The sequence below is a fragment of the Rhyacophila brunnea genome, unplaced genomic scaffold (assembly GCF_057557595.1).
Source record: "Rhyacophila brunnea isolate RB1 unplaced genomic scaffold, BYU_Rbru_1.0 scaffold_1, whole genome shotgun sequence".
Classification (NCBI taxonomy): domain Eukaryota; kingdom Metazoa; phylum Arthropoda; class Insecta; order Trichoptera; family Rhyacophilidae; genus Rhyacophila; species Rhyacophila brunnea.
In genome coordinates this window covers 16,137,954-16,160,252 of record NW_028232751.1, presented here as the reverse complement: position 1 = coordinate 16,160,252, position 22,299 = coordinate 16,137,954, and the positions used below count along the sequence as shown (strand labels likewise).

At 33.0% G+C, this 22,299-nt stretch overlaps 1 protein-coding gene across 4 annotated transcripts; it reads left to right on the top strand.

Annotated features, from left to right (window-relative positions):
- The first annotated feature begins 1,687 nt into the window (after nt 1-1,687).
- LOC147079519 (DENN domain-containing protein 1A-like) lies at nt 1,688-21,778 on the top strand. Of its 4 annotated transcripts, XM_085941612.1 has the most exons (14): nt 1,688-1,871; nt 1,968-2,126; nt 2,808-2,945; nt 4,453-4,621; nt 7,834-8,091; nt 9,216-9,317; nt 10,146-10,258; nt 11,791-11,899; nt 12,005-12,166; nt 16,432-16,464; nt 17,242-17,357; nt 17,858-18,092; nt 19,532-19,615; nt 21,406-21,682. In XM_085941612.1, the coding sequence occupies exons 1-14, from the start codon at nt 1,855-1,857 to the stop codon at nt 21,547-21,549; spliced, it is 1,839 nt and encodes a 612-aa protein (XP_085797738.1). In that variant the 5' UTR covers nt 1,688-1,854; the 3' UTR covers nt 21,550-21,682. The 4 variants fall into 4 exon arrangements, with proteins under 4 accessions (XP_085797738.1, XP_085797743.1, XP_085797749.1 ...); XM_085941617.1 differs by lacking the exon at nt 16,432-16,464 and having other exon boundaries at nt 21,406-21,778; XM_085941623.1 differs by lacking the exons at nt 19,532-19,615; nt 21,406-21,682 and adding an exon at nt 18,667-18,769.
- Nucleotides 21,779-22,299: the final 521 nt, after the last annotated feature.

Genomic DNA, 22,299 nt, shown 5'->3' with positions numbered 1-22,299 from the left:
AAGCTTTACATAGCTATGTACCTAAATAATTTATGATCAAGTATCAATAAAAATCATTATTCCCAAGCAGTTTTGTCATCCGTACTATAATTATAGTGCAATACTATAACTTTGATTTTGCTAAGAATGTAACTTTATAATAAATATGCCAAAATAATACAATTTTGAAGAATTCACCACAAAAATGTTCCTGTTTTTACACCCCTATACTAGGTATGTTCCAGCAAACGTTTCGGGCAGTTTGATAACTGATGCAGACGTGATGTATTGGCAAAAATGTCAGTAGATCTACTGACATTTCAGTAGACATGGCAACGCTGGTGGTGAGTAAGATCAAGTTAACGCGCGTGTTTGAACATGTACCGAACCGAAAAAAACCGATATATCTTTTTTCGGTTCCGGTTTTCGTTCCGACAAAAATAACGGTTTTTGGTTCAGTTCCGATTCGTAGCCCTGCAATGTTCATACATTATAAGCCCAAAATACTATAATTTTGATCGCAATAAATGTATTTTTTTCTTAAAGCTTTAATTTCGACATTAGAAATTCGCAAAAGTTTATCTTTATATTTCCATAAAATAAATTGGTGCAAAATACTATACTTTCATAATCATGGCCCCCACATCCAGAAGCGGGCCCCCAGGCAATGATATTTGGCGGGCACCTCAATCTAGCGCCAAGGTTAAGGGCAGTGTAATGTTCTACAGTAGTGTTTTCCAAATGGTAGGTATTTCGCGGAACTCCAGGTTACGTGTAAAATAAAGGGATTCCGTGTATTTTTAGCCATTTTTAAATAAATCTGCTTGAATTGTCGGCAGTCAGCATCATATTGTTATGCAGCACTGATCGCGACCCCATTTTGTGTAGCCGAGTAACATGCGACCCTTCGTCATATTGGAGATAATATAGTCATTTTTGTTAGTCAGGAAATACACTAAAAGTAATTTTGAAATAAAACTCTACTCGCCAAATAGCGCCGCAGGCGACTTTACTCTTAGAGCAAATTTGTGGTGTGTGTGTTTATCTCACTTAAGTGATAGAGCCACTACGCCGGGCCCCTCCTAAGCCCGGGCCCCGAGACTAGAACCCTATCAGCTTCTCGCTTGGTAATAGAAGAACATTTGGTACAGTTCGGTTATGAGGAATACAGCGGAAAACGCATTTTGAAAATACCGATATACTGGATTATTTGTTAGTTTAGGTTAGGTTAGGTTTGATTAGGTTAACCTAACAAATAATCCAGTGTATTGGCTATTTTCAAAATGCGTTTGCCGCTGTATTCCTCATAACCGAACTGTACCGAACATTTTTATTGAGCCTTAGTGAGGCATTAGTGAGCCAAGAAAAAAAGTTACTCGAAAGAGGTAAGAAAGCTAACTTTAACTGATTTAAATTCGCATGTAAGCTTTTTTGGCCGGAAGTGGTATATAGATAAATAAAGGGCTTCAGAATTTCTCAAATTCTCCGTTATTTTTTATGAGAAACAAAAAGCATATTCATTTTAACCAGAGTCCAATCTCTTTGATTTTAACAGAGATGACAACGCGTACTATAATTTATGCCGAAATCCTATAATTTCTTTGTCCATGTACTATAATTCGGTTATAAAAAGATGGCAGCACTTTCTTATTAGTGTGATGTGATGATAGCGAAGGTAAATGAATAACATTTTTGAAGTTTCAACATTAGGTTCATAGGTTTCAACCAATCAACTTGAACATTTTATACGGACTGTCGGACTATCTGAAGTTGGTCTTATCGGCGATATTCATTAATCGATCATTTGACAACATAAGTCTATATTGTTTCCAGTTTATAAGAAAATAGTGAATACATATAATATGTATTTTCAATATGGGTTCGCGTAAAAGGTGATTTATCTAATAATAGTGCTGTAGAGTGAATGATTATTTGTGCCGCTAGACCACATGCTTTATAATCAACTATTTATTTCCTTTGAATTTCAGAGAAAACGTCCAAAAATACTTCGAATATTATTGTGAAGTTACTCCACCATCAACTCAAATATCAGAGACTGTAATTTTGTTTAAATTTCCAACTGTCATTGAAAGGGATGATCTCTTGGAAAGTGCGGTTAAGTTTATCTATCCTTTCGAATTTGAAAGGTAAGTTGACATTTTTATCATGGATTCTCATATTCAATACATTTTTGTATCATGGTATATGTCATATGTCATGGTATCATATTATATATTATACATCATGGTATATGTCATATTATATGTCATGGTATATATTATCATATAGTCATTTTAAAGTAAAATTTACACCATTAGACTACAAATACCTAACGGAATGTCAGTAGCGAAGATTTCGTGAATGATAAATCATCTACTGTTGATTAAAGCCATGTATTATAATATTTATTACGAAAGGTAAACATACTTCGAAAAATTCGCTTATTTATCAATACGAAGTGTATAATAATTATCCTTGTTTTATTGATACACACTTAAATAGCTTTCTATTATTCATTTATTGAATAGGTATAGGTATACCCATACCATATTTAGGTTTACTTAAAAAATACTTTATTTAGTAATCGAATGTTTATCATAAATATAGAGAAATAATAGGGCTTTAAAATTATATAAATAGATTTTCTACAACATTTAAGGAACGTCCAAGTTTATGCTCTGAAAATATCATGAAATTCTATTTTGGTGGGCACACGGACTCTTATGTATTATTTTCAAAATTCTTAGTGGGTGGGCCACGGAAAATCATCCCAAGGGCCTCAGTCCGGTGCTTCAAATTAATTTGTATTAATTGTGTCATATTTTCAGGAATTTTCTACAGCATTTTTCCTTTGTACTAACTGACTTGGATGCCAAATTTACGTATGGATATTGTAGACATGATCCTCACACGAACAGTGCGAGTTTTTTTCTGTCGCATATTGAACATCATGACGAATTTTACAAGTAAGTTCAATTTCTGTAAGTGGCCATATAATATAAATAGATGTTCTGTTTAACTGTTGAATGTTTTATTACATTTCATTCCTCTTTTGCTGTCTTTAAACTACCTTAAGACATATTGTGAGGAGGATTGACTACTATGTGTGTATTAACCACTTAATTGGGAAAGACTAAATATATTATCATGCCAAGAAAGCAACTATTGGGTGTCATCTTTCATCAAAACATTTCTTAAATTACACACTAACAGGCTGGACGAGTTATCGCATTATATTTTTGCTTCTCATAGACCAGACACCCTACGGAAATCTATATAACATAAAAATGAACCCGCGAAGGTTTCTGAATGAGAAAAACCATCTTCTTCTTCATTCTATCTTTTTTTATTCGTATGGTTCCTATACCATTCATCCGATTGCGATGAAACTTTCGTCAGTTGTTGTGTGCACACCCGCGAAGGTTTCTGAATTAGTACAACCATCTTCTTCTTCTATTCGTATGCGTTCCTATACCATTCATCCAATTGCAATGAAATTTTCGTCAGTTGTGGGCACACCCGCAATGATAGTGAATTAATACAACCATCTTCTTCTTCTTCATTCTATCTTCTTTTATTCGTATGGTTCCTATAGCATTCATCCGATTGCGATGAAACTTTGGTCAGTTGTTGTGCGAAAACCCGCAAAGGTTTCTGAATTAGTACAACCATCTTTCCTCTATTCGTATGGTTCCTATAGCATTCATCCTATTCCAATGAAACTTTTCCAAGTTGTGCGCACGCCCGCAAAGGTTTCTGAATTAGTACAACCATCTTCTTCTTCTATGCGTATGCGTTCCTATACCATTCATCCTATTCACAAAACACACATTGCCAAATGGAACTTCGCACATTGGTGAAACGTGCTGCGAGCAACAAATCGCATGCATCTTATACACTTAATTTAATATACAATAAATAGTAGTAAGTAATGAAAAATAACATTAAATTCATTTTCGGAAAACATGAGTATGTGTATGCATTTTTAATACCGAAAATACCGGTATTTCGGTATCGATAAATAATTGAATACCTGTTTTTAAATACCGGTATTGCAATCCCTAGATGTACGACTGTGTCACGGGCTGCCTATGACTCACGTGTTTCAAGTCAGTCGTACATGAATGACACATGTCTATATGGTAATACAAGTGATTCTCCCTTTTGAAAATTTTTTTGATTGTTGTAACTGACTTAAATTCTCTGACAAACTATTTAATAGTAAGTAGTATTTACTCTATTCTAAAAGGTGTAATAATGATCATAAATCTGATATTCTATCAATAATAGGCATAATGAGATATCACTTAATGGCTATACTGTACGCTTGACATAATTTGTCATCACTATGGGCATGCTGAAATAACACACAATCCTTTCTATATAATTTTCCGCTGTATATACACATTTTAAACATAAGCAAAAGAGTATAAATGCATAATTTTTTATTCTTATTTTCATCTGTTCTTTCAGGTTTTTGGATGAGATTGCCTCGATGAAACGCTCATACCCTGTCGTGTCAGCTGCATATAGCAGGAGATACGAAGGAGAACTATTTCAGCTCGATCACTACCTAAGGAACATTCAAACTACAGCCGTTGATAGTTATACACCACATAAACTCCCTCGCATACCGGAAAATGTAAGAACAAGTATTGCTTTCCACGTGATTCAGCGTTTATTTGATTGTAATTCATGTGTTTATCACTGTCTTGATATTCATCATATTTAAAAATTCGCTACTGTTCGGTTAAAGCGGATACAGCGGAAAACGCATTTTGAAGATAGCCGATAAACTGGATTATTTGTTAGGTTAATCTAACCAAACCTAACTTAACCTAACCTAACCTAAACTAACCCAAACTAACAAATAATCCAGTTTATCGGCTATTTTCAAAATGTGTTTTCCTCTGTATCCGCTTTAACCGAACAGTACCAAAAATTCTTTTGTCTCTACATTAAAAATATTTCACTCATATGGTGAGTTATGTAAGAATACCATCAGCATCATCAGCACATTTTAATTCTCTGCTGGATGAAGGACACCTCAGTTCCTTGTTCTTCAGTGCCACTTAATTCCGACAAAAATTTTATTTTCTCTTATTTTTAAATTATAACAATATCTCTATTAGCTGATTAATCCTTATTTGCGATCCATCCATGAAAAACAGACATGTAAACATCTATTTATATCGTTTTTTTTTATTTATATCATTAAATATTGTCAAACATTTTTTCGTGTGATTTTGGGGCGTTTTAGAAGTTAAGTTACGGTTAGTTTAGTTTATACCCCGTTTACACGTGCATAGATTCACTGTGCACAGTAAGAAAATGTATGGGGTACTTAGTGACAGTTGGCAAGATTGCATGCATGAATCAAACAAGTTTGGAAGCTTCGAAATTGTGATGATTTATTACGCGCAAGTAACATCTGCGCCTGCGCAGTAGAACGATAATGGCAAACCTGCCGGTAAAAAAACTAACTATTCATTTGAGGTTAACCGATTTTCAATACGTCCTGTCATATAGTAGTATAAAATGACAACATCGCGTCTCGCATACTCTTGAAAAATGAGATTAGAGAGACAGTCAGCACTTTTACGTGTAAACAGTTATTGTCATGATAGTTTAAAATAAGCACGATTGCCGACAGTAATTCCATGCACTTGTACAGGCGCTATTACTTTTGTGAAATTGACCATATTTTTTGTTAGACGTTCACCATAATATCGTGAGCCGAATACTACAAGGTTCTCCTTGAAAAAACAAACCCAACAAAGAAGTAGTATTCTAAGCTGCCTCATTGTTACTTTTGTTTCTCCAAGGACAAACACTTAGAACCTTGTAGTTCTCCACTCGCGATATGTGGACTTCGATCTTTGTTATTGGATGCCTCATATATAAACTATATTTGCTAAATACTAAGTCGTCACCTCAATACTACAACTAGATAACTTGATTTTTACTGTTTTTGAGATAGCTATTGAATATGATTCTACATTTGCTTCTCTACAGAATGATAAAACTAGGTGAGTCATAAGTTAATGGGAACTGTATTAATTTTGTGTTTGAAAATATTAGATAACTTTAAAACCATAAATGCATTAAAATAAATAAAATAATTTTACTTAACAATAACATTATTTAATTGTTCCCAATTAGACAAGCACAATTTTCCATTTTTATTTTAAATAATACAGTATAACCCCTATTTTACGTTTTTTAAGGGACTGAAGAAAAAAAACATTTAAATTTTATGTTTCTAAAAAAAATAACGTTTTATTAAAAAACAACATTCAATTAAAATTTTTATTGAAAAATCGTTCGAATGTCACGACCCAATCATTGTCAAGTGCGCGTAACTCGCATATTTTGAATATTTCCGACGTAAATCACGGGAAAGAAAAACATAAATGCGGGTATTAAATGTACTGAAATACATCGGGACTGAAAAAAATACACGCAATTACCGGGAAAACGTGAATTCCGGGCACGTAAAAACGAGGTTATACTGTAATTATAGCCTAGATTTATGTTAATCAAGTAAAGCTTAAATTTCATTTTCACAACAATGACCAAATCAGAGTTATCTAGTTGTATTGTATTTATTGAGGTGTGAAGTGATTTTATTAATAAATAAATATATGTAGATAAATATTGTTATTTCTCTGATTATTTAATTATTATTATCTTACCAATTATTTATGTCGATAAAATTGATTATTTTTTTTATAAATTCATATGTATTAAGGCTTTTTTTTCATTTACAATTCACTTCTTGTGTATTCAGTGTATCATTATAAACAGGGCTTTGAACCGGAACTGAACCGAAAATCGGAAAAACTGTTATTTTTGTCAGAACGAAAACCGGAACCGAACCGAAAAACAAATATAATTTTTTTCAGTTCGGTACATGTTCAAACATGCATGTTAACATGCGTCCCCACTGCGTCGTAACAATTGCCCCGCTAGTCGACGTTAGTTATTGACGGAAACATCAATTCGACAAGCATAATACATATTATGTATACGAAATAAATATGCTGTTGTTTTTCATTTGAAATATGTGTGTCAAATTCAGGGTGCAAGAAATCATTCATGATCGTGTGACGCATCTCGACATAATTCTCATAATTTATAACATTAAATTATTTTCAAAATTTATGGTTACGGCCGTGCTTTGTAGCTATAACCATTGGTTTCAGAGCATGATGCCGGGCTATCATACAAGTACCATAAAATGTTCTAAATTATGGTAGAAAATAGATTTTTAATACAAATAAAAACATTTAAAAATTAATCATTCTGAGCTGAATCGAAAACCGGAAAAACTGTTATTTTTTTCTGAATGAAAACCAGAACCAAACCGAAATGAAAAAAATAATGGTTCTAAGTCCTGCTTATAAATCTTTGACCAATAGTAATTAATTATGATAAAATGCCACTAGCGAAATTGCACGAGCGATTATATGTTAGATACCAATTTTTCTTGTTTCTGAATACAGCATTGGCGATTTTATTGTCATTATACATACAATTGAATGACATTTCTATTATTTTCCCTATAAAAAGTTTCATAATATTTTGCTATCATTTTTAGGTGTAGCACACGTACCAATTGAATAAATAAATTTGCAGCTGATTTTTTCATATTCAAAATTTTCACAAAAAATACACGAGAATCATAATATACCTATAGATATTTCTATTAAAAAAAATTCTTAGTTATGTGCTTGTGTATTTTTTTTTTTGATTGACTATTTTATTGTAATATATTTATGCATGCCATTTATGATTCCCACATAGGTCATTAACATCTACTTTACCAGCATAAATTCTTTTTGTTCTCGACAGAGAAACCTGACAGACTACTTTAGTGCGGTGGATTCGCAAGCCATGGTTGGGATGTTTGCAGCCCTTCTGCACGAGAGGCGAGTAATTGTGCGGTCCAAGAATCCATCTCGCCTGTCCGCCTGTGTGCAGGCAGCGAATGACCTTCTGTACCCACTTGTTTGGCAGCACATTTTTATTCCTGTCCTGCCTGAATCTTTGGTGGACTACCTTTCAGCCCCCATGCCGTTCCTAATTGGCGTATCAGAAACCACATTTTTGGTGTGTATAATATGCATAAAATATTATTGATATGCCATGATGACCAAGCGATAACGTGATGGTTTATGTAATGGGACTCTTATAATAGTTAAACCAATGCTTTTGTATCCTGGTTTTATTATGTTTCGAATAAATCTAACCCTAGACGTTAGTTGAATGACATATTCTGAAACCTCCGAAACAGAGTTTTTTCTTGTGTAGGTTTGACTTATTCCCATACTCGGTTAGTTGAAACAGTATGTTGAAATTCAGAAAAAAGTTCAACAGTACACCATTCCTACAGTTCATACTGTTCAATGGTCAAAATATTCTCACATTAATTTTGATTTGAATTATAACCTCATTTAGTATCAGTAAAATGAATAACCAAGAATGTTTTTTTTTTGATAGTATATTCAGAAAACGTTTCACATCTTAATAGCCGCGTACTGACTGAGCGAGCAGCCTCACGAGGCTGCTCAGTCAGTCACAGCATGCTGTCTTGTGCACACGGTATCATCACGGCTTCACGACTAAATTGCTCGGATGTCTTGTGGCTCGGCCTTGCTATACGCGGCAGACTCACATAACATCAATTTGTTGTGAGCTGCCTCGCGCAGCGTTTTTTGCAAGGCAGCCTCGTGAGGCCTCTCACTCAGTCAGTACACGGCTATTAAGATGTGAAATGTTTTCTGAATATACTATCAAAAAAAAACATTCTTGGTTATTCGCAGCAAATGCGTTTTTACTGATTCATCGACTTATAAAGAAAAAGAAACAAAAACCTAAAAAGTTTTGTGTTAAAAAAATATATGAAAGTTCTCATTCATCAACGGCTTAATTCTACAGCTTCTTTTTCAGATCCGCTACGGGGTGGTTCATTTCCGGGTTTATATTTATCCACGTATCTTCTCTAAGCTCCCTATTCATGTATTCTGAAAATTGCGAGTCCCAAAGCCATCTGTAGTTACTTTATAATTGTATCAGCTTCAAACACTGATATTTATCCATAATGCGAGCGAGCAAGGCAAAATATTACCGTCCTAATTATGAGAGAATTTAAGCATATTTTTCAGTAGTTATAGAGGGATATAAGTACATTAAAATATATCCGGTTAGTAATATTTTCATTGTATACTTTCCAGAAATTGACACCAGTTGAAATTGGCGAGGTGGTCGTGCTGGATGCTGACAGAAATAGCTTCACAACTCCGTTCGATGATCTCTCTTCCCTATCAATTGAGCTGGTGAGATGACATTTTTGTTTACTAAATAATGCTATTTCTTAATAAGGTGTGCAAATGATATTTGCGTCATATCCAATTGTATGATTCTTTTCACGCAAATTAATATCATTGATCATTTTGTCAAAATCGTTGTAAATGGAAATTGATACTGACTAGTAAATATACTCAAATATTTTATTACCGTGGTTTAGCTAATTCTTTAGCAAAAAATCATTATGCTTTTACAGCATTACTATTCATCAAAATGGTATTTCTGACCGCAATTAATTTTTCTTCTCTTCGTGTCGTAATCTTATGCTGTTACAAGATTTCACTCTGGAAGTTAACAAAAGCAACACTGTTTTCCTCAGCTTGTAGGATCTTACTGAAGTTACTTTTCAGTGGGCATTCTTTGCATAAGAACAGATGTTTAATGCTTTGCAATTTCCTGCATATGCCGGTGATCAGAGATCCCTCATTCCACCATATTTTCTAGTACACACCCTACTTTTGAAGTCTGTTGAGTCTCGAAACTGACACTAGGAGGTAGATGCTTTGCTTGCCTTATCCATTCCTTCCCCTATTCCTCGTAGCCCAATTCTGTTTCCCATGTGGACAGTCGGTCCTCTTAGGGTCGGGGTTGGGGGTGTGAATTATTAATTTTTGTGAATGACTACTTGAATTTACATTGTTAAAATTTTTGAAATTTCTACGATTTTTCAAATATACCTTATGATGGTAGTCTAATTGGATTTGGCTTGATTTTATATAGAAGTATAGCAGTGTTTTAAAAATAGTGTGAAAATGTGTGAAACTACTGTAAAAAAAATATTATGTTTTGTTTTCTAGCAATCATCATTGCGCCGCACCATCAAGAATCAAGAGTTGGGAAAAGACACAGTGTCGAGAGCTTTTCTGAAAGCTATTGTGCAAATAATTGGAGGATATGAAGCTGCTATCAAGTAAATATGACCTTTTATTAATACTTTTACTGATTAATTTTTTTTATAATTTCACCGAGACTGACTGCGACCAGCTGTCATATCGTCTCATCTCCTCTAAGTGTGGATCTGTAATTCAGGCCCTCTCCTCTCCAACTCTCTTCAAAATCTTATCACTTTCCGTTTTCTCTAATGCCAAGGTTAACAATATTTTGTGCGTATTTTTCACATCATCAGATGAAAACCATTTAACACAATGGATCATTTCTCCGCCACACAACGCATAAAAATTGTACAATCATACCATGAAAATGGCAAATCTTCGACAGTCGTACTGCGAAAATTCGGTAGAAATCATCGCCCAAGCTGAAGGCAGCACTCGCAAGCTAATTAAAAAAATTGAGAGACTGGTAGTGTTTTCGATCGCCAGATACCTGTACATGTTCGTCCCAGCCCGTTCACGCAAACAAAACATTGCTGTTGTATGCGAAAGTGTGGCCGCAAGATGCAAGTTCAAGAAGATCGCAACAACTTCTCATAAGGCTCTTTATTGCAAATTTTGCATAAAGACCTTCACCTACGCCCATATAAGATCCAGTTAAAAAACTAAAACCAATGGACCATGGACAGTGTCGCAGATGAAGATTTTTCAATGAAAATCATCTTCAGTGATTTTTCTCCTCAATGGGTACGTTATAATTATATAATAAGCAAAACTGCCATATTTGGGGTGAGGAAAACCCACAGTTGATCCAAGAGAGGCTGTTACATGTTGTAAAAGTTACTGTTTGGTGCGGTTTTTGGGCTGGAGGCGTCATCCGGCTGTACTTGATAATGATGAAAGAGCTACCATTATCGTCAATGGCGTCCGCTATTATAGGCAAATAATAACTAACTTTTTGTGGCCGGTATTGGAAGATTTTGATTTGGAAAACATGTCCCAACAGAATGGGGCCACATATCATACAGCTCTTGAAACAGGCTTTATTGCGTGAAATGTTCGATGGCCGTTTAATTACTGTAATTGGCCATCAAGGTCGTGCAATTTGACACGCTTAAATTTCTTTGTGTGGGGGGTTATGCAATAAGAAGCGTTTATGCCAACAATCCGCAAACTATTGACGCGTTTAAAGACAACATGCGTAACGTCATGGCTGAGATGGAGCCCAATTGTGTGAAACAGTTACCGAAAATTGGCGTAAGCGAATTGTGAGCTGCAAGTTGTTCAAGGGAGTTCATTTGAATGATATATTGTTACATGTGTTTCCAAAGAGCAAATTATTGATTGAAATAAATGTAGTCTGAAAAAGTTAACGATGTGTTTGTTTTATTGAAAAAAACAAATTTGTACCAAAATTTAGATATTCCTTTACATTTGTAATCTGTATTATGTCTTGTTTCGTTTGTGTCTATGAAAATACTTTTGTGATATGTTCAAATATTGCTCAATATGTTACTTCTCATCAAGAATTGCTTTATATTATATTAATACTTTGGATGGATGCCGATTTGTGAGAAGCCCGAAATGAAATATTATTTCCATTGTGTTTCAGACTTATAGATGGAAATCTAATCTTCGACAAAGATATTTTCCTCAGTGGCTCCAAGAATTCTATGCGAAACTTCAGAACACAATTGTTAATGACCCAAACATTCCAGCAGGTATTATTATCATAGATTGTACTCCTGTTTGACTTGTTGATGGTATTATTTATACTAATAATTTGGGTTGTCCTATATTGATGAATTTTTTATTATGATTTTCAGTTCATTGAAGAGCGTCTATCCCGTATTGTCAATGGTGACACTCGTTCCGATGAATTCGAACGTGAATATGCTATTTGGGAGTCGTTCAAGAACTCCAGATCAACGGGTAACAGACGGATTTCTTCATCGGCCGTAGATCTCTTGCGAAATGTTAAAGAAAGGGTAAGTTTTTCATTGCCTCTTCTAATTTGGGTGTGGTGTAGATATTATTATATTGCACCACACTTTCGAGATTCTTTCAACTCAAAATTTTTATTTTTCAACAAACGAACAAATGGAGATTTTTTTAACGTGATTTATTGAACATTACTGATGATTTATCTCTTTGTTTTGGTGTGGTTTTTACTGTCTGTGTGAATTTTTTTAGCTTTATTTGTGGTAATTACTAATTAACTACTCGTGAAATTAACGTGCTTTCTCTTAATTGGATATACTTGAAATTATCTCACTAAATTAAAATTCTAATAATACATTATGTATGCAGTTGGATATACAGTCGAACTTGGTTATTACGAGGAAAATGGGACCGACTGAATTTGCTCATTATAAGCGGTACTCGGTATATCAGAAAATAGGTATTTTTAAATGAGCGGTCACTTAACAAAAAAAGTCAATAAAACGTCGAAAATAAAAAATCTGAAAACCATCGTGAAAATCCCCAAAACAAGCATGGCCTTCATAAACTACAAAATAAGTTGTTTCTTGTAATGAACGCTGGTTTTTTGCTGGAATTTTTCAACCATGTGGGTGGATACTTTTTCATTATTGTCAGCAAAAACAACAATTAGACACTTAACTAGTGTCATATTGCCGTCCCCCTGCGGCATCCTGTCCGATCGGATTTTATTGCTTAGGGCTGAAATATTCTTAAACGATCGACCCATTAACAGTATTTTAGCTCGGTGTATCCGATAAGTTGCTCGTTAAAGTTGAGTTAAAAAAAAATATTATCGTCGACTAAAATAACTGCATAATCGTGTGCGTTTATTTTTACACAACAACACTGAATGAAAATTTTTTTATTTTAACTTCAATTGAAATCGGAAACCATGTGCAATTATTATATTACAAGGGTTTATACCCAGATTCGCTTGGGGGTTTAACTTGGTGTGTATGTAGTACTCCATATATATGATAAAATGATACTGAATTTATTGCTAGTTCTCTTGTTCAGAGTTTCAAAACTTTATAGGTTCTGATGGTGTATTTGTTTGGTTAGATTACATTCTTTTTCTCAAAGATAGTTTTTTATACATAGGCAATCTTTTTTGGAAATTATTACCATCTCTGCCAATAGGTTTTTTTTTAATTTTCTGATTACAATATGATCTGTAAATTACAATATGCGGAATAAAGTCAACACATTAGATTACACGTTCGGTACTTATTGGTAATTTATCCTAAACCTATTTATTGTAAAAATAAAATACTAAGATTATTATTAAGCCATATTATTTATAATCTTCTTAATTATATTTGATATTTTATAGCATTAAACTCAGAAAACCAAACTTGACAAGTCACAAATCTTACCTAGTATAATTAATTTCCCACATAAATATTTCGTATACATATTATGTTATTCCTTCTACTTTTTATATACAAATAATAGTCCTAACAAAAACTACGTAATATTTTGCTTACGTATTAATATAACTAAATTAAATTTAATATTCTCTGGACGACTCATATTTAAAAATACTGTTTAGAATCTTCACGATTTGGACAAATTCTTCTAAATTAAATGAGTAATATCGCTGGATTATAATGTATCTCTCACTATGTAAAATAAATTAATATGATTGAAATATAAGGTGATGAACTTTGTTTTTCGTCTCCTGAACATTTCACATATTGTCGCTTTGGACAAACCAATCCTAGGGCGACAATATATTAATTTTCAGTTTATTTATTTAAAATAAGATGTACATTACAATACAACAGAAACATGTGGGTTAATCTAAAAAATAATTTACACATTATATATCATATCCATCCTTACATACATTATTCGCTTCCATCGTAATGGGAACAATAACTTAAAAATATATACAGTAAAACCTCATTAATGACACGGATAATTTGAAATTCGCCGTAATTCGAAATTTTCGCAAAAAAAGTCCCTTGAACATTATTTTCATATATAACGATACCTTTAATTCGAATTTCGTAATTCAAAATGATTTCAAGTGTCCTGGCATACAAAAATATTCAATAAATCGTAATAAAGTACACTATTTCATGAGCCAGTCATTCGAAATTGTGACATATTTTTCTTAAAACATCATAAAATATTTATTTTAAGAAGGTAATATTAATAATCCTGACATTTTACGACCCATTAACACAGACGGAATCGGAAATTTCGTAGGCACATCTATGATCATTAACGAAATTAATGAAAATCAAAAAAAAAAATCAATTTCAAAAATTTTTATATTTCCCCCCCCCCCCCATACATTTCATATTTCGTAATTCGATTTTTTTTTCGATTTTCGGTTTCATGGAATTCGTATTAACGAGGTTTTACTGTAAAAAAGTCTCTTCATTCATATAAATTTGAAATATTTGATTTTTGCAGATATTAAATCATACTTATTCACACCACAGACATATATTTTTTACACTAATTGTTTTGTTTCTCCAATTGACCGACTTATGATATTCTCATCAGAAATGTTTTGTCTATGGTTGCAGTAATGATATTATCATCATCATATGCATTAGAATCAAAAAGTATGTGGGATTTATTTACTAGTGAGAGTCCTAGCCTAGTAGCATAATGGAGTATTTTTAAGCTTCATTATGTAATGAAACATATATTATTTTACTAATAGTATAAAATACTATTACTTAATTCTTGTTAATAAATACTTCCGAAACTTATGTATTCATGATTTCGGCGACGGTTCTTGTCTTTTAATGTCTTCTGTATAATAGGTAGTTATTTGTTTCAATTACGATTCTGTCCATTATAATATTTGAATTCAAAAAATGTTCAAAAAAATCTATTTCTTTAGAGCTATCTGATAAATTTGTGTGTGGGCTGACTCCAGAAAAGAAATCATCAAATTCGTGGCACTGAAAGTATCTGAATCATCGTAGTACTCATTTTCACTCAACTCATAATCTGAATCACGGTCATGGATTGATTCTCCTATTTCATCACACAAATTAGCAGGGATATCCATTTTAAAATAATCACAAAAAATCGAACACGCAAAATATACGTAGTTATCACAAAGTGTATTTAATTTTTCCGATACAGAAATTTTTGATTGTGTGAAAATGTTTATTCACTTAACGTATCTTTTCTTTATAAATGACTAATAACTAGGGTAAATAAACAATTTTTGTCTGTTTTACCTGATAGTATAAGCAGAAAATGGTATTTAAAAATGTTAATCAAGGATAAACAAAGAGAAATATTAAATCGCAAACTCGTATATTTAAATTACACCTTGTTCAAATTATTTTCCGAAACTATTAACTCGCGGATAATATACTAGCGGCTAGACGAATGAATGCAACCTCCAAAAGCATTCGTTTTGTAAAAATGTTTTATAAATTCACTTTGATCAATGTAACTTTCGAATAATCTATTTAACAGTTTACGCACCAAATACTTTTTCAATCACTAAAAAACAATATAACATATTATTATATCGCGAACTCGTATGGTTACAAATGCGTCAGTAAAGTGTCATCGGCGCACATGCACTGAGTGGCGATCCGACTAATATACGTGGCAAATTTGAAGTGACCTGATGAGTGATATTTTTTAATCCAAGACACGCTCCTGAAAAATATTTATTTAAATTAGATAGAACAAAAGTTTAGGCTAAACATCGACAGATGTCAGGAGAAGGATGATTTTTGATTAAATAAAATGAATATTCGAATTTTGCGCGCAAGGGCAAAAGCAGTGCTAGGCAAACAAAAATCGAAATGACTTTAGTTAGCTACCGCGCGTATAGGCTGACTAAAGTCAGTTGCCGCGTAAGAAGGGTTAAGTGACAGAACCTACTTATGTCCATTGTATCTTTTACACAGTAGCTTCTGGAACATATCCCCGTGCAAAAAGAGAATCAAGTGTATTTTTGTTTTCACACTATTATCATCAATGAAATGATATTTCTGGAATAAAAATGTTTGTATTATCTCACTAATTTTACTATTTGAAGCCTCCCCTCAATAATGATCTATGTTTTTCACTGAATTTGTATTTTTAATTTAGAAAACTTTACTTTTGATCTCCATAATATTAGAAGTGAAGTTCACACACTTATTTACTTTGCTATCACGTTTTCAATGGAAGAATTATTTCCCTGTCTCGAATGACATACCTGAATATACTACATAGCTGTCTTGTATTTATAAAAAAACTGTTGGTGTTCTAAGACCACGTCTTGATTATTTTCTTTCAGACACAACCGGCCATGGACACAGCGGTAGAATCTGTAAGTTTGTAAATGGCAATGCTTTTTGTCTTTTGTTAATGCTATTAACAACTTATTTTTGCATGTGCATGCCTAATATATATATTTATGCATCTTTTTTATTAATAACATTTGTATATTTTTATAAAAACAGAACTTTTTGGAAACACTTGAATCTGAAATTGGACACAAAGAAAAAATTCACAACAATCACACGCATTAATCAGTATTTTCCATTCTCAGATGAGAAAAATAATCATGTATCCATTCGTACAATATGAACTAGGCAGGTTTTCTGACATAGATTTGAAAAACTTTTTTTTTTTTTGAAATGCTCTTATTTTCTGTGCTATTACTATTTTAGGGCTCTTTTCTGTTTTAATGAATATTCTGTGACTAAATTTAATTGGAAAATGCTGCTATGGAGGCCCTTTTTCTCCATAATAATGTTAATTTAAAAACTATGAATGGATAATTCAATTCTTCTGTTATCTTCTTGTTGTGCCATCCCCTAGCGGAGGTCGGCCACCATCAAGGCGATCTTAGATTTGTCGTCTGCTACCAGGAACAGTTCAGTGGAGCTGTACGCTTACCATTGATCTTTTCTTGAATGACAAGTTGGGGAATGCTGTACTCTGTTATCTTAACTAATTTTAATAAAATTCACATGAGTTCTGACTGGATTCAGCCACATTATTAAAATTATATTACTTTATTAAAAATAGCCTCAATGCATTCTAAAATTATTTTATTTATTATTTTAGTATTAAAGTCTTTGAATTGAATTTTTTTTTATAGGTTCGCCAAGGCGGTCGTGAGGTCAAGCAAGCCTTCCAGGATATTAAGTCACGCATAGAAACAACATCGCATAACACCAGAACCAGACTAAGAATGACTAAGAGGAATATATCCAGGTAATTGAAGTTATTAATTTTATAAGTTCAATCCACATTCATTACAAGAAAAAGTAATTTTCCATGTTCATGAGCATATAGGCGGCCACAGGGTGTAACAGGTTGACTTAACTGATTTTTGTTTTTATGAGAAATAAATGTTGCCCACATGCTCAACCTATTAGATCCATCCTCTGGGGTCCACACATATTTAAAAAACAGTATGTAAATTTGCCAGACACAAGATTGAAATCCGAGACCACGATGTTATAAGCTGACACATTACCGCTCAGCCTTAACGGGCGTCATTATTTTATACATACTATTTACACTACAATCATAATATTAATGCCAACAGTATTTTAAAAGCGGCGTCAATAATCTGCTAATTATGCGTTACAATAACTTGACATCTTTATATTTTTCATTACAAATTGCTCACCAATGTGGTTCTATTCTTATTTTAATTTATAGATCTGAAACAATTATTCTCAATGAATAGTTTGTGTCGTACTTTCCAGACCATCTTCTCACCTGTCTGGTAATGTTGATGCTTTGAATTTACCCGGTACCTCCAAGACGCTGGTCAATCCTGGCACATCAGACTTCATGACCCAGTCGCTGGATTTTACTAAAATTTCCACCACAAGCTCTCCAAAGTCAAACTTTGAATCTTATATTAGAGAGATGCCATTAAGGAGTTCTCCACCTCCAAAACCTTCACCTTTACGTGTAATTCCACTGGTAATACCAAAGGTAAATATTATATAACACTTATCAAGTATTATTAAAAATCATTGAAATTAATTAATATTAATTATAGTAAAACTCAATTAATTACAAATCGACGGGACTGAGATACAAAAATAAATTACAATTATTACGAAATACAAAATGTGACAAAGAACTTAGTAAAATTAAAATATAATCGTAATGTTTATTTTTGCCATTTCCTACACAATTTGTTTAAAAATCAAATCAGCAATAACGCCGACAACCATCATATTTCAACAAATTTAGCATGACGTACCTAAATGCGTACGTAACGTAAAAACAAGGCGTAATTGTTACTTACCGTATTAAAATGGGCTAATCTTTTGATTCCATTTTCGATTAAATCTCACAAAATCTCAAGTATAATTCTTTTTTGGTATGGTTCCGTAACCATACTCGGCGATTTATTATTTCATTTTGTTTAATGTCTCGTTTTATAATAAAAATGGCAGCTATTTCTGACATAATAAAAATACTATTATTAAGAAACTGTTCAAAGAAAAGGTATTCAGGAGCGGTTTCGTTCAAGTTATTCAATATCATGTAATTATTATAGGTATGGTCCTGTTCTCCACAATCCTAGGAATACAATTAGTTCGTATGAGCCTGTAACATCCACATCATGTCCGTTGTATCACAGTAGTGTTGCTCCAATTTGTCTTCAGGCATGTTTTAATTGCATATTCTCTTCTGCCATGATAAAGTTTTTCTACAGTAACAATGAATATATTATGTAGACACCAGTGTTGCCAGACGTCCCGATATTTAAGCACAAATAGATTGTCCCGCAGCTAAATTCACGATCATTCAACAAATACAAATAAGACATTTAAAATCCTATGAAAACTGCAAGTAATATGTAGATCAGCGCTACGATTTTGCGCATGAAAACATTTTTGCAGAGCTATGTTTCATAACTATGAAGAACGAAATAAGTTTCGAAAGTATAGAAAATGCAGTCTTTATATTAAATTTGACCGGAAAAGTAGCTGATGTATGAAGAATTTAACTCGCTGAAACTTTCTATTGGGAAAAATTCAAAAAAATCAGCTGCACTGAAATGGCATCAGTTATTCAAATTATTCCCGGAAAAAGAGACAAATATTTTCAAGCTGATTCCATTTATTTTAAGCACACCAACATCTAATTGCTTTACCAAGCGGGTATTTTCTCAGATAAATTTAAAATGAAACTGGATACCCTGGTAGATACAAAAATAATTAAACGCACATTTTATTGTTTTAACTAGTTTTTAATATCCAACAGACAGTAGAAAAAGCCGGTCAAATGGGTCGCAGTTAATGTTTGACTTTACATGATAAAGATTAAACACGATTGTGCGCACAGTCCTATATTCCTATTGGAATACCTGTGCTGACTATTGTATTATCTTTTTAAACATAATTATTTCTGATTTACAGCCCAAATCCAGCCATAATTTGATTGAGTTAAATGAGCCATCTACACCAGGAGTGGCTCCCCCAGTTTTGCAATCTCCTAAATCGGTAAATATTTCTTAACACACAATTTCTCAGATATCTTTATGTAAGCACTGCCAAGACCGAAGTCCAATTCAAGTTTTAATTAGAATGTCGTCACCAATATTGCAAGAAATTTTACAAGAGAGACAAAAAACCATCTTTCTACAAAAATATAAAACTTAGAAATATAGTTTCTTTGGAAGATGTATTTATAAATGTCTCTCCTGTAAAATTTGCAGAATTCAAGATAAGTGTTCTTGCAGTATTGGCGATAGGTGCGGTGTGTGCTTTGAACGACTTAATTTATAATACCGCTTTGGCTTTGCTATGAACCAAAGGATGTTTGGTTTCTAAATTTAACATCGCACAAATTCGTATTGCCCTAACAATATCTAATGTGTATGTGACGGGTTATCCAATTCGTGGTATGAGTTTCACAGACCTGTCATTTGTTACCTGTCAAATATTTTGCATGTATTTTTTGACATATCGTCAGTTGAAAGTCTACCATTTAACACAATGGATCGTTTCCCCATTGCATAACGCATAAAAATCGTACAACCACTCTACGAAAATGGCAAATCTTTGACGGTCGTAATGCGAAAAATAACATCAGAATTCGGTAGAAATCATCGTCCGACTGAAAGCTGTATTCACAAGCTGATTGGATTAATTGGATGAGACTGGTAGTGTTTTGGATTGCCTGAGACCTACCTGTACATATTAATACAATCTCGAAAATGTTGCTGCTGTACACAAAAGTGTGGCCTACGAGCCAGAAATGCTGATTCCAAGAAAATCGCTGCAACTATGTTTATTGCATATAAACCTTCAAAAACTAAAGTTAACCGACCACGGGCAGCGACGCAGATTCGCCAATTGTGTCTAGGAAGAGCAGAAATAATGATTTTTCAATAAAAATTATCTTCAGTGATAGTGTACATTTTCAACTCAATGGGTACGTTTGTAAATATTTTGTGGAAACCCGCAAGTGGTTCAAAAGAGGCCATTGCATGCTGCGAACTGTTTGGTTTCGGTTATTGGGCTCCAGGCGTCATTGTTCCATACTTCATGAAAGTGACAAAAGAGCGACCGTTACGGTTAATGACTACCGCAAATGATAACTGATTTTTTGTAGCCGAAATTGAAAGATTTCAATTTGGAAAACATGTGGTTCCAATAGGATGGAGCCACATGCCATACAGTTTCTGAAACACCAGCTTTATTACGTGAAAAGTACGATGGCTATTTTCAATTTCAAAACTTAGTGACTTTAATTGTATGTACATCAACATCTTGCGATTTGCCACCTTAGGTTTTCTTTTTTGTAAGGTTTTGCGAAAGGAAGCATTTACACCAGTAATCCTGAAACTCTTGATGCGTTTCAGGATTACATTCATAACGTTATCCCCGAGATCGAGCCCGAAATGTGTGAAAAGTCATCGAAAATTGGCGTAAGCGGATTATGAGCTGCAAGATGGCCCGAAGAGTTTATTTGAATGATATTGTATACTATGTGTAATTGCAAAGACCAAATTATCGATTCAAACAAATAATATATTAGCAAAAAGTTAACGATATGTGTGCTTTATTTAAAAAAAACAAATTCGTTTCAGATAGATAGATAGATATAGATATTAATTTAAGCTGATAACAAGAATAGTGTTGATCGATTTCAAATGTTGACGCGTCTTGTCATTTTTAACAGAATGCAGCAAAATAACGTTTTGGCTCTTGCAGTTTCACTGATTGAATTGTTTTTGCCAATTCTATATTATAAATATAATATCTTCATAATTTTTTTTAATTTACAGCCTAACGGAAAAACCATGGATCTTATCCAATTAGATGATCAATCCACACCTACGAGACAGCAAGAGACAGACCTTTTGGGCGAGTACGGTATAGACTTTGAAAAATTCAAAATATCCCGCAATAACTGGACTACCTTTGAATAGACCCTGGGATACTTTGGAATGAAACAGGCTTACAAGATCTTTTACAAGTCTAGTGATTTATGGTTATTTTTTATTCCCTAGTATTTATTTTAACATTGTTTTTATTATCCCAATACAGTAAAACCCCGTTAATACGAACATGGATAATTTGAAATTCTCTGTAAATCGAAGTTATCGTGGAAATTGATAAAATCTATTTATAGCGATTTCGAATAATGTTACAAAATTGAAACAAAAAGATACTGTTTCAAAGTTTTACTATTTTTTGCCATACATTTTGTATTTCGTAATTCGAATTTTTGTTTGATTATTTGCCCCATCGATTTCGAATTAACAGGGTTTTTCTGTAATTATTTTTTAATCGTCTTCAAATTGTATTGCATGATATCTTTATTAATTTAATGTTTGCTCCATATTATTTGATTATTGGATTTCCGAACATACTCAACGTATGTTGGGTATTGATTGTTTTATATTCCCGGAGTTTTAAAATTATTTATATAAACTGTAGTCACTATGCTTTCTGCTCAGAGATTTTTTGTTTCTGAATGGTTTACCAATATGTTTCATAATATAAAATGAGAATTTAAAAACTATAGTATATTTAAGAGCCTATATTAGTTACTCTTGTCGTATTTAGATAAGTACATTTGTTTCTTTTTTTTTTTAATATATAACTAACTCTTTTCCAATGAAGTGCATATGTACTCGTGGATCGAGAATGACTGATATATCACGAACAAATTAATA